The sequence below is a fragment of the Pyrenophora tritici-repentis genome (assembly GCF_003171515.1).
Source record: "Pyrenophora tritici-repentis strain M4 chromosome Unknown M4_contig_00035, whole genome shotgun sequence".
Taxonomy (NCBI): Eukaryota; Fungi; Ascomycota; class Dothideomycetes; order Pleosporales; family Pleosporaceae; genus Pyrenophora; species Pyrenophora tritici-repentis.
This window is the reverse complement of record NW_027093998.1, coordinates 1-16,027: the sequence shown is the minus strand read 5'-3', so window position 1 is coordinate 16,027 and position 16,027 is coordinate 1. Positions and strand designations below refer to the sequence as shown.

General features: G+C 50.5%; 4 protein-coding genes across 4 annotated transcripts; 2 read left to right on the top strand and 2 right to left on the bottom strand.

Moving 5' to 3' along the window:
* Nucleotides 1-1,496: 1,496 nt before the first annotated feature.
* Nucleotides 1,497-2,696, top strand: PtrM4_153780 (uncharacterized protein; the record flags this gene model as incomplete). Its single annotated transcript, XM_001933847.2, has 1 exon — nt 1,497-2,696. One exon carries the CDS (start codon nt 1,497-1,499, stop codon nt 2,694-2,696), a length of 1,200 nt encoding a protein of 399 aa, XP_001933882.1.
* Nucleotides 2,697-2,792: 96 nt separating this feature from the next.
* On the top strand, nt 2,793-6,570 carry PtrM4_153770 (uncharacterized protein; the record flags this gene model as incomplete). Its single annotated transcript, XM_066110311.1, has 2 exons — nt 2,793-4,999; nt 5,046-6,570. The coding sequence occupies 2 exons, from the start codon at nt 2,793-2,795 to the stop codon at nt 6,568-6,570; spliced, it is 3,732 nt and encodes a 1,243-aa protein (XP_065958663.1).
* A 2,127-nt stretch (nt 6,571-8,697) lies between these two features.
* On the bottom strand, nt 8,698-9,372 carry PtrM4_153760 (Chromo domain containing protein; the record flags this gene model as incomplete). Its single annotated transcript, XM_066110310.1, has 1 exon — nt 8,698-9,372. One exon carries the CDS (start codon nt 9,370-9,372, stop codon nt 8,698-8,700), a length of 675 nt encoding a protein of 224 aa, XP_065958662.1.
* Nucleotides 9,373-9,483: 111 nt separating this feature from the next.
* PtrM4_153750 (PRP38-assoc domain containing protein) lies at nt 9,484-15,188 on the bottom strand (the record flags this gene model as incomplete). The annotated part of the gene is made up of 5 exons (XM_066110309.1): nt 9,484-9,525; nt 9,591-10,506; nt 10,587-13,121; nt 13,175-13,985; nt 14,021-15,188. The coding sequence occupies 5 exons, from the start codon at nt 15,186-15,188 to the stop codon at nt 9,484-9,486; spliced, it is 5,472 nt and encodes a 1,823-aa protein (XP_065958661.1).
* Between the last annotated feature and the right edge of the window lie 839 nt (nt 15,189-16,027).

The window sequence follows — 16,027 nt, the reverse complement described above, 5'->3', positions numbered from 1 at the left end:
TGTAGCAACTAGGAGGCTGGGTGGGTAGAGTAAAGGTTTTGGAGAGATGATAGATTTGATTGTTGAGGACCGAAGTATGTTTCTTAAACTTTTGCTATCCTATATGTGCTGGCTCTGTAACCTTTATACTTGAATAATATAAGTGTGATAGGCTACTGCACGTTCTATTCGTATTAGAGAAACTACGGTAGTTACCGTACACAAGGCGCTTCCGAGTGAATCCGGTACTTGTATCTTACATGGGTTATGCTGATAGTGCTCTGCACGTTCTGTTCGTATTAGAGAAACTACGGTAGTTACTGTACACAAGGCGCTTCCGAGTGAATCCGGTACTTGTATCTTACATGGGTTATGCTGATAGTGCTCTGCACGTTCTGTTCGTATTAGAGAAACTACGGTAGTTACTGTACACAAGGCGCTTCCGAGTGAATCCGGTACTTGTATCTTACATGGGTTATGCTGATAGTGCTCTGCACGTTCTGTTCGTATTAGAGAAACTACGGTAGTTACCGTACATAAGGCGCTTCCGAGTGAATCTGGTACTTGTATCTTACTGTCAGATTTTTATGGATGGGATCAAGTGTGTATTCTCTGTGTCTGTCTACGGCTCTGTCTGTGGGAGGTGGCCTCGCCTCGGGCTTGGCAGTGCTAAGTCCCGGCGCTAGCCCTGGTTTGGGGGTCTCATGTCCTTCCCCAACCACCATCGGCTCGATCATGGAGCAAAACCTCGCCTCAATCTGACACTTACATGGGTTATGCTAATAGTGCTCTGCACTTTCTATTCGTATTAGAGAAACTACGGTAGTTACCGTACACAAGGCGCTTCCGAGTGAATCCGGTACTTGTATCTTACATGGGTTATGCTGATAGTGCTCTACACGTTCTGTTCGTATTAGAGAAACTACGGTAGTTACCGTACACAAGGCGCTTCCGAGTGAATCCGGTACTTGTATCTTACATGGGTTATGCTGATAGTGCTCTGCACGTTCTGTTCGTATTAGAGAAACTACGGTAGTTACCGTACATAAGGCGCTTCCGAGTGAATCCGGTACTTGTATCTTACATGGGTTATGCTGATAGTGCTCTGCACGTTCTGTTCGTATTAGAGAAACTACGGTAGTTACCGTACACAAGGCGCTTCCGAGTGAATCCGGTACTTGTATCTTACTGTCAGATTGAGGCGAGGTTTTGCTCCATGATCGAGCCGATGGTGGTTGGGGAAGGACATGAGACCCCCAAACCAGGGCTAGCGCCGGGACTTAGCACTGCCAAGCCCGAGGCGAGGCCACCTCCCACAGACAGAGCCGTAGACAGACACAGAGAATACACACTTGATCCCATCCATAAAAATCTGACAATTAAGAGTCTCACTGCCTGTACCGAGTACAGAAGAGTCAATCAAAGTTACTTTATACTACAAATACCGTCAATACGACGATCCCCACGCTACAACACGTAAGCGCCGAACCGAAGAGTCATCAAAACTCATCGACAAGATGTCTGTACTATCAAACAGAGATCCAACAGTGATCCTAACGGATTATACCAATTGGGCTAAATGGTACCAACAACTACAAGCGGAATGCGCCGCATACCAAGTGTGGGAAAAGGTAGATCCAAAGCAACGTGGGATCCCTCTAATAGAACCACAACCACCACTAGCTCCACTTATCGGAAGCTATCAGCCATCAACTGCAGCGACGAATCTGCACGTTACCCAATATCGCCAAGCGATCGGCGACGATAGCGCCGAAGCGCCAGCCTACGTACCGGTACGACCCTCGGACCTCGCGACGAACGCGAAGACGTCCTATAAAGAAGATATCGATTATTACCGAATACAACTAGAAGAGTTTAAAATACTTAACCAGAGATATCAACAAGAGCGGACCGGACTTGGAAAGCTCACCGAGCACATAAGGAAGACTGTGTCACAACACCTCTTCTACAACTGCTGCAAGGCAGGTCTTTCCCATCGGCAGTGGATTGAAAACTTAGCCGCAAATGTTGGGATTGACACGAAGGAGGAACTCAAACGTGCGAGAGAACGTTACCTCGCGGCCCAAAAACCGATGAGGTTGTTAGCACAGTGGGAGACCTGGCTAACTGAGATGGACCATGCAATCACGGAAGGCAAGGCCCTTGGCATACCTGAATGCCAAGACGAAGAGTTTATCAAGGAGGATTTCGTCAAAGCAGTTCTCAAACCATCACCAGAATGGACTACCGCGTTCATGGCCGGTGGAAATAAAGACCCACGTGTCACTGTACGGATGATGATTAAACAGTTCCGAGAGTACGCCTCACTGTTGCATCCGATCAAACACAAGGTCCCGAAGGCCGCCTTTGTAGCAAGTGGACCTCAACTGAACGGCGAAGACGCAGATGACGCCGCCGAGAAGGCCCCAGGAAAGCGAGGTCGCGGCAAAAGCCGAAAGACTCCCGGACCGGGCAAGGATAGGAAACAATGCAAGGTATGCGACCAACAGCACGAACTAAAGGATTGTTGGTACGCGTTTCCGCACAACGCCCCTGTTTGGTGGAAGCCACGTGAAACACTGAAGACGATGGCTCAGCACCGAATTGATAGCGACACTGATCTCGAACAAGAGATAAGGGGAGCCAAGAGAGCTAAATTAGGGACACCCCAGATTAAGAAGTCACAGAGCACTCCGGTAGAGGATACTGTCGAGTGACCAGAAGGCCGGAACATAGGCCAGATCAACCTTATAATCTGTGCCTCATCATTTATGGCAAAGGAATCTAAGTACCCACTTCAACGCTCTTACATAATGGACTCCGGAACCACTATACACGTCGGCAACGACCTCGGACGATTCACGAATATTCGACCGCCTATGACAGGAGACTTCCTCTGGGCAGGCAATACAAGGGTGTGGATTAAGGCATACGGTTCAGTTACTCTGAGAGTAGATAGCGCAGACGGTCACCGTCTCCTCTACCTCGAGAACGTCGCCTACTGCCCTGACCTACACTGCAGTCTTGTCTCCTTCCGGATACTCCGCCGGCAAGGTCTTTGGTGGGACACCAAATCCGACCCAACAATCCTCCGACGGTCCGACGATAGCGAACTGGCAGTACTACACGAGAAGTACGGACAATGGATACTGGAACTCAATGACGCTGAGGCGCGAGCAGCGTTTTCAACGCAGCAGCCAACGCGCAGGACAGCCGTACGAAAACGAGCTGAGGCTATAGTCTGGCACAAGAGACTTGGCCACCCTGGATCCGACGCCCTAGAACACCTAGTGAACCAATCTGAGGGGGTGAAGATCGTCGGGGTCCCCACAGTGAAATGCGATGCCTGTGGGATATCAAAGTCGAAGCGAATGATACGACGGACGCCCCGGACTATTTTAGAAGGTCCGGGAGAGCGAGTTGCGATCGACTTTCACGACTACGAAGCAGAAAGTACGACCAAGGAGAAGAGTCAGATGCTTATTAACTGCCGCGTTACGGGATACATATGGGATTTCTATCTTAGTGACAACCGAACGGCAAGAGTCATCCTTAAAAGCCTTAAGATGTTCGTCACCTTTATGATGAATCAATTTGGTATAACGGTAAAGGTTATTGAGACGGACAACGAGATATTTTCCGTGAAGCCAGAGGTCGCCAGATGGTGCAGAACAAGAGGTATAGTACTCGAGCCTTCCGCCCCCGATACGCAAGCGCAAAACGGAGGAGCCGAACGCTCAGGGGGTGTGGTAAAAGAAAAGGGTCGAGCAATGCGACTCGATGCACATCTGCCGTGGGACCAATGGCCGGAAATCGCCCGGACCGCCGTCTACCTACACAACAGGACGCCGAAATATCAGAACCGCTGGAGATCTCCATACGAGATGTTCTTCACGGCAATCGCTTTCCAGAATGGAGTTGTTACATCACCACGCAAGCCCAACCTGTCGCATTTACGAGCGTACGGCTGTAAGGCATTTGCGATGACGGATGACACGAAGCGAGGAAAAGGACGTCTACAGAGATTTGACCCGAAAGCCTGGATAGGGTACTTAGTTGGTTACCGTTCGACGAACATATTCCGAATTTGGGTACCATCTATAGGCAAGGTCATTAGCACTCGCGACGTTGTATTCGACGAGGAAGTCGTATATAGTGGAGAGCATAAAGAGGTTATGGACAATCTTATGCATAGCACTACAGAGGAGATAGCAGCATGGATTCGAACTATTGAACTGCCCCCTGGACCAAATCCCACACGGGAAGAACTTGGAACTTTCTACGAAGATGAGACCATTGCTAGAGCGCCGGAAAATGGGCGGCTCGAGTATGATGAGGCGGGAAGGAAGGTAGTACCTTATCCGACGCCACCACATACGCCCCCACCGGCAGCACTGCTTGCTCAAATGCTAACTAATGTGGAACACCCCTTCAGGGACGATGATACCGGAGGCTACGGCCTACAATCCGAAGAGACTGCCTACGGGAAACAAGGTCTTGACACTAGCTACGGCGAACATGGTGTACAGACTGGCGCACAGCGCGAACATGGTCTATCCGCAGGCGTTCCACGCGAACAATGCGATGCCGGAGGCTACGGCCTACAATCCGAAGAGACTGCCTACGGGAAACAAGGTCTTGACACTAGCTACGGCGAACATGGTGTACAGACTGGCGCACAGCGCGAACATGGTCTATCCGCAGGCGTTCCACGCGAACAATGCGATGCCGGAGGCTACGGCCTACAATCCGAAGAGACTGCCTACGGGAAACAAGGTCTTGACACTAGCTACGGCAAACAAGGTCTCGCGAGTGGTATCCTCCATCCGGAACACAGGATGTTGAAGGAGCCATGGGCAGCCGCCTTTATGGCAGGCACCAAGGCAGGAAACGTTCAAAACTTGGCAGGAGAGCGACTGGACAAGGCAAAGCTTGAGCGTATGATGCGAAACGGCAAGAAGCCTCATCGCAGCCAGCTGCCACCGCCTCCCCAAGCGAACGGCCTGCGAGAGGATCACGAGTTGTTCTATTTTTTTCAAAGAGGCTGAGATTACACATCTCCATAGCCACAAGGAAACCAGATCCTGGTCAGAGGTCCCGGCGAAGACGGCTCGGAAGACCGACCAGCAGGTACTGGACTCAATGTGGGTATACACCTACAAATTTGACAAGCACCATCGATTCCAGAAGTGTAAGGCGCGATTGGTAGTGCGTGGAGACCAGCAACGAAATGTCACCGCACAAGAAACCTACGCTGCTACACTAGCCGGAAGATCGTTTCGGATGCTAGTGTCGATTGCGGCCCGGTTTGACCTAGAGCTGAAGCAATACGACGTATCGAACGCCTTCGTCAACGCAGATATTGATCGAACAGTGTACATGCGGATGCCCCCAGGATACAGGAAGCAGGGAATAATACTGCAACTAAACAAAGCGCTGTACGGCCTACGGATCTCGCCATTGCTCTGGCAAAGACACTTCACTGCCTTCCTCCTAGAAATCGGGTTCTCGCCAGTTCCCCACGAACCTTGCTGCATGATCCGAGACGGAGTGTTCATCTTCTTTTATGTTGATGACATTATCCTTGCCTCTTCGAAACGGCACGCGGAAGTAGCTCAGAAAGTGGAAGAGGAACTGAAACAGCGATACAACCTGACCGGAGGAAAGGATTTGCAGTGGTTTTTAGGAGTAGAAGTTATACGGGACCGAGAGAAGCGAAAGATCTGGCTGTCACAGAAAGCTTATGTTGAGAAGATTGCACGGCTGGCAACGAACAAGGACCAACGACACAACACACCAATGGCTAGAGTCGAACTAGTTGCACGTGAGGGTTTGGCGACTCCTGGAGAGATTAACTTGTATCAACGCAAGATTGGATCGTTACTCTTCGCCGCCGTCAACACCCGACCCGATGTCGCATTCCCAGTATCACGACTCGCCCGGTTCCTCACAAACCCTGGTCCACTACATCAAGAAGCCGCTGACCGAGTGCTGTTGTACCTGGAGTCAACCAAGCTTCTATCCTTATCATTCGGAGGAGACGACCAATTGGTAGTAGCTAGCGATGCATCCTTTGCGGACAACACCGCGGATCGCAAGAGCTCCCAAGGGTACGTTATCAAGCTATTTGGAGGACTGATCGCATGGAGGGCGAACAAACAAGATACCATCACGACATCTACGACCGAAGCAGAACTCCTCGCGCTATCGCAAGTGGCTAAGGAGTCCATGTTTGTGCGGATGCTGCTAGAGGAGCTTCGGGTAGAGTTGACGGAGAAGACAATTACGATACAGTGCGATAATACGCAGACGATCCGGCTGATCAACGAGGAGATCTCTCAGCTGACGACGAAACTCCGTCACGTGGACATCCACAATCACTGGCTGAGGCAAGAGGCAAAGCGAAAGTCTATCAGAGTCGTGTATGTACCGTCTGGCGAAATGCTCGCCGATGGTTTCACGAAGACCCTGCCTGCCAACAACTGGCCCCAGTTCTTGACGCAGGTCGGACTGGTTGAAGTGAAGGAACGAGACGTAGAGGAAGCAGATCCAGAGGAAATTCTGGAGAAGATGGAAAGTCTTGTTATATAGTCCGGTATGAATGTCGCAAAGACCACTCCACCTCAGGCTGCCGAGGAGCGCCGAGCTGAGGGGGTGTGTCAGATTGAGGCGAGGTTTTGCTCCATGATCGAGCCGATGGTGGTTGGGGAAGGACATGAGACCCCCAAACCAGGGCTAGCGCCGGGACTTAGCACTGCCAAGCCCGAGGCGAGGCCACCTCCCACAGACAGAGCCGTAGACAGACACAGAGAATACACACTTGATCCCATCCATAAAAATCTGACACTTACATAGGTTATGCTGATAGTGCTCTGCACGTTCTGTTCGTATTAGAGAAACTACAGTAGTTACCGTACACAAGGCGCTTCTGAGTGAATCCGGTACTTGTATCTTACATGGGTTATGCTAATAGTGCTCTACACGTTCTGTTCGTATTAGAGAAACTACGGTATTATTATTATTATTATTATATTTCCATTAGAGTCCTGTATGAGAAACTACGGTAGTTACCGTACACAAGGCGCTTCCGAGTGAATCTAGTACTTGTATCTTATGTAAGAAGGAGTCGGAGGAAGATTACTAATAGATATAGTAATACTATTAGTAATCTAGCGGAAGTAGGGAACTAGAGTATAAATATAGATATAATAGATTGACAAGTATATCTATAGAGTAAAGGAGTGAAGGCTAGACGCCGAGCTACTAACGTGCTAGCTATAGCTTATATACATGTTCTAAGTATTCTCGAAGATTCCTCTCATTCTTGGTCTACGTAATCTATTATGTCATAGATTACGCGTCCTTACTCATTGACACGTAAGCAAGTAGATCTCTTACTAGATCTATGCTAGTGCTTATCTAAGCTTATTATTCAACACGCCCCCTTAAGCTTAGTTAGCTTAATACTTATAGACAATAGCCTTCTATCAATCTATAGCTATTATCTAGATAATATAACTAGTTAGAGGACAATTTAGGATAACTAGTTATTTTGTTTTTCTACTACTACTCTCCTAAGTATGGTAGTATATTTGCTTCTACCTTAAACTCGTTAATCTTTTGTGTATTAACAGATTTAGTAAGGCTATCTGCTAATAGAGTAGTAGTAGGCTGATAAACAAATTCAATTTCTTTGTTTTCAACCTTTTCTCTAACAAAGTAATACCTAATATCAACATGTTTAGTTCTAGCGTGATACATAGGATTCTTTGCTAGTTCTATAGCGCTTTGACTATCTGTTTTAATAATATTAGTCCTATTAAATATAGGGACTAGTAAGGTAATTTCTTTTATAAAGAAATTTAAATATAGACTTTCTTTAACTACTTCTTTATAAGCCATAAATTCGGCTTCAGCACTAGATAGTGCTACTGTCTTTTGTAGTTTAGATAGCCAAGATATAGCGCTGTTATTCTTATTACAGTTTAATAAGAATATATATCCTGTAGTAGATCTTCTACTAGTAAAATCGCCCCCCCAATCTGAGTCTATAGAGCCAATCAGGTTTATTTTGTTACCTAGTTTTTCTGGCTCTATAGGAGAAGATTGACTACCTTCTATAGCGTTTAGATTATATTTTAACGCTAAGTCTTTTGCATTCTTTATGTGAGGGACGTCAATAGTTGAGATGACCGTATCTGTATTAAGTACTAAGTGAGATATTGCGTGCAGGTTCGAAGACCTGCGCGGGTCGAACTTTGGTGTTCGGCTGTGGCCTTCGCTTAAGGCGCACGGGCCACCTCGCTTACTAGAGGTCGCGGGTTTGATCCATGACACTACCCCCCCAAAAAAGAGAGCAAGTTCCAACGCTCGAACTGCCTTTTTTTTTTTTTTTTTTTTTTTTTGCCTAAAATTGTATACAAAGGAGATACCTATATCGCAAAACTGCTGCATACCAAGCGTGTCGCTTGCAGTGTCCATTCCATTACTACATTCTATTCCCGTTGTCTGTGCACAGTAATTATGGATCATCATCGTGGCGTGGTGACCTTAGCATCTTGTCTTAACAATAGTAACTTTGACAGTCTAGTCCTTGCCACGAGCACAGCGTCTATAAGTCCTATTTCTAGCACAACTTATCGACGCCCTCGATTATAGCAAGCACAACTATATTATCCCAGTCTTATTGTTGGTCTTGTCTGCTGTTGTCACCACTGGCTAGACACGACTAAGAGCGTGAAGTCGCATAACCAGCATATCTTGTTTGCCTGTGAGAGACTTAAACTTCCTGTGCATAGGCGGCTTGTTTGGGTGATCAAGGTGATAGCGCGTCACAGTGTCAGCGGAGTCCGCGAGGTTCATGTATGGTTCCCATGAAGGATTGTCGGGGCCGTCGGGATAGTTTGCCCATCGTACCAAGTATTGGAGCAGGCCTTGGGTAGTCTTGCCCTTGCGACCGCGGGCGGCAGGATCCTTAAGCTTCTTATTAATGCGGCAGTCTTCGATTGCTTCGACAGTGTATTCAGTGTCGTCTTCCACTTCTGGGTCGAACTCCGCAGGGACCTCAGGATCTTGTGTTTGTCCAGTAAGTGGGTTGTCGTCAACCAAGTGTAAGAGCCATGGGTGGAAGACATTGTGGATGCGCTTCATGTTAGCGGGAAGATCTAGCTCGTATGCGGTGTTGTTGATGGCGCGAACGATAGTAAAGGGACCGCGGTTCTTTAGGTCTAATGACGCGGAGGGTCTTTTCGTCCGTAGGTTGCGAGTGTCCAGCATCACTTGGTCGCCGACTTTGAAAGCTGGTGCGGGTAGCCTTCCTTCATTGGCGTATTCTGCTTGTTTTGCTTGCGCCCATTGCATTGAAGCTCGCAGCTCGTCCTGCAGCGTTTTCATGCGATCCGCGAAAGCGTCAGCGTTGAGACGTTCTTGTTGCGCAGGCGCAGTCAAGGTCGCAGCGCCTGGCGCTGGCGCAGGGGTTCAATGCCACTCCGTGGGTTGTATCCTTTAGTCGCGAAGAAAGGCGACTTGCCAGTTGTGCTGCTGGTGCTGGAGTTGGCTTCGAATTCAGCTATTGGCAGAAAAAGCGCCCAGTTATCCTGCTCGTAGTTGACATAGGCGCGTAGGTATTGCTTGAGGTAGGAGTTCGCGTTCTCGGTTTGTCCGTCAGTCTGGGGATGGTGAGCGGTCGAGAACTTCGGGCGTACACCCAGACGCTGGCATAGTCGCTTCCAAAAGTAAGAGACAAACTGCGCTCCACGGTCTGAGATAATCTCCTCAGGAAAGCCCTCTTCTCGCCAGATGTATTCGATAAAGGCTACCACAAGGGCGTCGGTGGTCATACTAGCCATTGGGATGAACTTCTTCTTCTTGGTGAGTCGGTCGACTACCACGAGGATGTCAGTGAACGTTTGACCGTTATGCCTGCAGGGCGGCAGGTGAGTGATGAAGTCTATAGAGATGCTGGACCAGTATTTGCTGGGGATTGGTAGCGGATGCAGCAGCCCATGCTTGCCTTCTCGGTATGCTTTGCTCCTCTTGCAAGTCAGACACGCGCGTACATATTGCGCGACGTCCGTGGTCATCCTAGGCCAGTAATACCATCGCGACAGCTTGGAGTATAACTCATGTTTGCCGCTGTGGCCACCGCAGACGCTCTTGTGGGCTTGTTCAATAACTTGGGTGCGAACGGCGCCGGCGGGGACGTAGACCTTGTTGCGCACATAGAGTAGTTCGTCGGTGATCTCGCAATCGCCAAGTTCCAGCCTGAGGTGCTCTTCTCCATGTATGAGTTTGAACGGCAGGCGTCGTAGGCCGTCCTTCTTGGCTTTGACGATCGCCTGCAACACCTTATCATCCTTGTATGCTGCCTTGATATTGTCAAGCAGAGCATCAATAGTCAGCTCGTTGTTCGGTGGCGCGGGCACATTAATTGCGGCGGGCGTCTCGTTTGGTATCGCGGGCGCACTAGTTGCGGCGATTGGCGTTGTAATAGGCGAGATTGTAACGTTATCGGCTGCACAGAGCGATCTTTTGCTCGTGAGGTCATGGGAGACGCCGTTTTCTCCCCCTCAGGCTCGATGCCAGGCAGTGCGGCGAGGACGGCGTACCGTTCAGAGATGTTGTCTTCCTCGCTAAGTTGATACAGCATTTGCGCGACTGCGGGGATAGAGTCAGGAAGGGTGCGCTGTGTGATGAGATTTGCGAGGTAGACTGCATGGCGAGAACCTCCATCCTTGGCGATGTTGATGGTGCAGACGCGCGCTTCAGGATCGACTTGGTCAGGCTTGATGACTACCTGGAGTTGATGCCGACGGCGGATGTCGTCGGGTGACTCGGGTAGGTCGCCAGGACGCCTTGTCAAAGCGTCTGGCTTCGTGCCCTGCTTGCCTGGCCTGTACTTGATAATGAAGTTGAACTCTGCCATGAATTCCGCCCAACGGGCTTGGCGTCTGTTGAGGCGCTTTGTGGTCATAAAGGTCTGAAGGGCTTGATGGTCAGACAACACCATAATAGGATCATCAGTACCAGACAGCTCAAAGCGCCATTGCTCAAAGGCGTTGACAATAGCTAGGAGTTCCTTGTCGTATATCTCATAATTGCATTCCGCAGGGTTCATCTTGTGCGATAGGAAAGCAACTGGGCGGAGGACTCCTGTCGCGTCCTTCTGAGAGAGGATAGCTGCAGTAACGAAATCTGAGGCATCGGTTTCCAACCAAGTCTCTAGGTCAGGATCGAAGTGTGCAAGGACTCCTGCAGTCTTAAAGGCGTCCTTAAGTCGATGGAAAGCTTGTATAGCTTTGCTATCAGCGATGAGCGGGAACTGATGTCTCTGGTCCTTGCCTTCGCCATCCTTGCGCGTGAGTTCTGTCAAGGCTTTTGCGATGTAGGAGAAGCCTTTGATGAAGCGACGGTAGAAGTTGGCGAAACCAAGGAAAGACTGGACGTCTTTGACTGAGCGCGGTATTTGCCAGTCTAGTATAGTGGAGACCTTTTTTGGATCCATTTCGATGCCCTCTGTAGTGAGGATGAGGCCTAGGTACTTCACTTTCTTGACCTTGAATTTGCACTTCGTGGGATCAAGATGGAGGCCAGCGTCGCGTATCTTAGAGAGGACCTTGATGACGTCGGCTTCATGAACTGACTCGTCATCGTCGCAGGTGTATATAAGGACGTCGTCGAGGTAAGCTGTACAGATATCGTCAAGGTACTCGCGGAGTGTCTCATTGATAAAGGTCTGGAAAGTGCCAGGCGCATTGCAGAGGCCGAAGGGCATGACAACGTATTCGTATAGCCCATACCGAGTGAGAAAGGCTGTCTTTTCTTCATCGCCTTCTTTGATCCGAACAGTGTTGAATGCAGCCACAACGTCGACAATCGTCATCCATCGTACCTTGGCCATGCGGGCCAGCGTTTCCTTGATGGAGGGTGGAGCGTTGCGGTTCTTCTTGGTGATGGCGTTGAGCTGACGGTAGTCAACGCAGATGCGAAGTCCGCCACCTGGTTTCTTGACAACTAAGACAGGTGACGCGTACGGAGATGTGGACGGTCGGATGAATCCGCGTCCGAGCATGTCGTCGATGTAGGCCTTGATGGCCCTGGTCTCCGTTCGTGTGAGCCCATAGATCTTAGGCTTGTGAATGCGTCCGTCGGTGTCAATCTCATGGTCAACGCCTTCGCGATGAGGTGCCAACTTCCCTGCTTGTATAGGACTGAACAAGTCTGGCATCTTGCTGTACAACCAGTCTGGCACCAGTTTGCGGATCTCCGCTTCCGTCATATGTGGACTCTCCATCTTGTTCATATAGTGGTCGTAGTCCTCTTGTGTGACGGCGGCGAGGCGGGCGATGTTGCGTTTGAAGGAGTCTAAATCGCAATCGTTATTGTCGTCTGGAGGGTCAGCAAGCTTCTCCCAGTCTTGTGGTTCGACCCAGATGGCTTCGTCTGGGTTGTGCGCAGCCATGAGGTAGGCGGCCTTGGCGGTGATAATGCAGATCTCGCCCACGGGCGTGGTTTGCCGAGATTCTGAAAGTGATGGAGTCTTGCCGTCGCCGTATACTGTCTCAGGGAGACCGTGGTCGAGACAACATGAAGTACAATGTGAAGAAGAGAACTTCATGCTCCGCGGTGAGAAGGTGAGACCGGGGTCGTGGTCTTCCAGCCAAGTCATACCAAGGATAAGATCAAAGTCTCCTACGTCAGCGACGAAGCACACGACTGGTGATAAGTGGCTGCCGTGTTTGACTTGGATTTCCACGGCTTCATTCAATGTATCAACAACCTTCCCATCCGCGAGAGAAAGCTGGATAGGTGAAGAGGTAGACATTATGGGCAGGCCCATGGCTTTAGCCCATCGCCTGTTCACAAAGGAAGCGCTAGCGCCTGTGTCGATAAGAGTAGTTGTCTTTTTCCATTCCTTAGAAGAAGTGAGGGTGTAGGAGTCGTAACGTAGTTGTTTAGTAGATCGAAGATGGCCCTTAACGGCGATCGCAGAGATGTAGTGGTCTTGGACGTCTTGTGAGTTGTCCTGATCTCCGACTTCTGGAGATAGTATCCTGGCGGCAGCGACCTTGAGACGGTTATGGTTTTCTCGCGTCTCGCGGTTCTGTTGTATGTCCTTGCGCCAGTCTAGCTCCTGAATGCGACTGTTATCAGGAGCGTCTAGTTTTCCGAAACTGGCTCGCCCATGTCGTCCAACTCAGGCTCCTCTTCAGTGGAAGCATTAGAGTCGTCGTCTTCGGCGTCGAAGTCCGCTCCCATAGCATAGAGATGCATACTACTAAGCTTAGGCTTGATTTGGTCCCAGTCTAAGATTGCGCAACCCTTCTTATCGCGCGCCTGGTGACCAGTCTCGCCACAACGGAAGCAGACCTTAGCCTTAGCCATTGCGTCCTTCTGCCACTCTGTGCGCGTCGTAGTAGCTTCGCGATGTTGTCCTCGGCCAGAGCGAGCCTTTCGTGCAGGATTACGATCATTTGGGGAGCGCGTGCGCGGCTTGGTGCGAGGTTTGTCAGCAGCGGTCTTGCCTTGATTAATCTGTTTCTGTGTTAGATCAGACTTGCGGGCGGCGTCAAGGAACTTGACAAGAGCATTCTCTTGCTCATCGTCAAAGGCGTGTGAGGCGGCGGCGGCGAGGCCAGGTCGCAGGAAAGCGCGAGCGTAGCCAATCATGGCGCTGTCTGGAAGCTTCACTAGGCGACACACGCTCATAAAGCGCCCACGCCAATCTGCAAAGGATTCAGACGATCCCATCTTGAGAGAGCCATCAGCGAGTTGCGACTGTGCTTCTGAGACCTTCTCGTAGGTAGAGCGCGCGTAGTATGGGTCCAGTCCTTCAAGAAGGTCCAAGTAGTGTTCGAACTTGAGATCGTCAATATATTGCCATGCTGCGCCGTCCACCTTCATCTCCAAGTAGGCCAATTGCTTGTCTTCAGGCAGAGATTCGCACTTCTGGATGGCTGACCGACGCCACTTGTCGTAGTTCTTGGTATCATCGTTGCCTTTCCAGACTTCAATGTCGGGAGCTTAAAGGAAAGGCTTAGACCTCCAACTGTGGACGCTGCCTGTTGTACTGATTGCTGGCCGTTGTATGGAGGAGGGATATATCGGTGAGGATCTTGGTTCAACGGATTCGCGCGATCTCGGCGGGAGCGGGAGCGCGATCTTGAGTGAGAGTCGCCGCGAGGGCGAGGCGCAGGCCGAGTAACAACAGGAGTGGCTTGTCGGCTAGGATACGGGTTAGGTGATGCAGTGCGGCGATCTGTACGGCGCTCAGGTGACTCGTGTCGTCGGTTGCGCTGAGTAGATAGATGACTGTTACGACCGCGGTCCTCGCGACGCTGCAAGGTGTACGGGCGGAAGTTATGATCATATCGCTGAAGGCGCGCAACAACGTCATTGTACTCACGCTGTTGCTGAGTTAGAGAGGTCTCTAGCTTGCGGGTATTCTCAGTAGCTTGGACAAGTTGTTCTTCAAGTGCGCAGTTCTGGGCGACCACATCTTCGTAGTCGGCGTCGCGTTCTGCGCGCTGCTGGTGATAGCGGTCTGCGCGGGCGCGCTCTTCCTGGTGCTTCCTGAAGAACTCCTCGTACAGGCCGTGGAACTTAATGGACTGCGCTTCTTCGTGTTTCCAGTCCTCATACCAGTCTTGGTGAGTAGGGTTAGTGCAACCGGCGGTCTTGGAGGATGAAGGACGATAAAAGCGCTCGACCTCTAGCTTAAGCTCATTACGCTCTCGGTTGGTGTGTTCCAACTCAGCATTAGTAGTCTCAATAGTCTCAGTCAGCTTTGAGACTTCCTTCTCGTACCAGCTAAGCTTAGCTTCAGCCTTAGTGATGCGAAGGCGTAAGCGGTTAACAGCGGCTTCGTGAGCTTCCTTGGTTATTGCATCGATGTTCGCGTCCAGGATAGGAGCGCAAGCAGCGGCGAACTTCATGAGCTCAATAGCTAGAGAGCGCAGGAACGCGGTGTTTGAAGTGGCTAGCTCCAATAAGTCGTCGTCAGTGCAGACGGGGACTTGGAATTCTTCCAGGGGAGATTCTCGGCCTAGGTACAGCTCAAATTCATCCTCAGTCTCGTTTTGTACAATAGTGATGAACGTGAACTCAGAGTGAGTAATCTTGGCAGACAAGACGTTCTTGTTTCTGAGGGATTGGAGTCGACAACTGCCAACTATAACATCGTAGATGTCGGCAGGGTCGTGTGGTACCATTGTGGGCTCTTGGCTGTCTCCTTCTGTAACTGGAAGTGCGGGGTAGCCGAAGGTGCTTCGACGGCCTGGTTCGGATCGACGAACAGGCTCATGCTTAGGAGCGGGGCCTTGGCTAATAGTTTGTTGGGTGTCGGATGCAGTATCCTTAGGTCGCTCGCGGCTGGAGTCTTGGCTGCGGGGGTCGCGGCGCTTTGTCTTTGCGCTTCTTGCGGCCAATAGGGAAGTCAGTCACGCTGGGCTGTGGAGGAGGCTGCATGTCGCTAGATCGGCGGGGTGGCGGCCGCCGGTAGAGACGTTGTCGCTAATGGCGTTGATAGTTCTAAACATTTAAGGTGTTGGGTGTGGTTAATGTAGGTGGAGAAAGAGAGTGGTTATGATTGTGAGAGAGTGCGTCAAATGTGGGCGGGGAGCACAGCTGATTATTTGCTGTCACACTCCTGACTCCTTGCTCGAAGTAAAGCGGTGAGCCAAACCGTCTACCAGTCACCAAGGTGATGCGATACCGTCGCAATCGTTCCAGTGCAATCGCGATACTCTCAATCGCGACGCGGTACTGGCAACGTCCTTCGATGATGGGCTTCTAGCACAACACGCCTTCCGCTGTCAGCACAATAGCTTGTATCGCGCGCGTACAAGGGCCAATGACAATTGAGTTCCACTCCGCAGTCGTATAACAGAGCCTCAAAGTCCCAGTTGGCGGCGCGCGAGCTATCCTGATGCGGGTCTGTGACCGAAGATGGGGGACGAGTTGTCGCCGTCTCAGCCGCGGGGTTGCGGGGTTGCTGTCACGAGCAATACTGATTGCGCGCTGAGTTCTTCGGTGCGGTCACTTTCCGCGC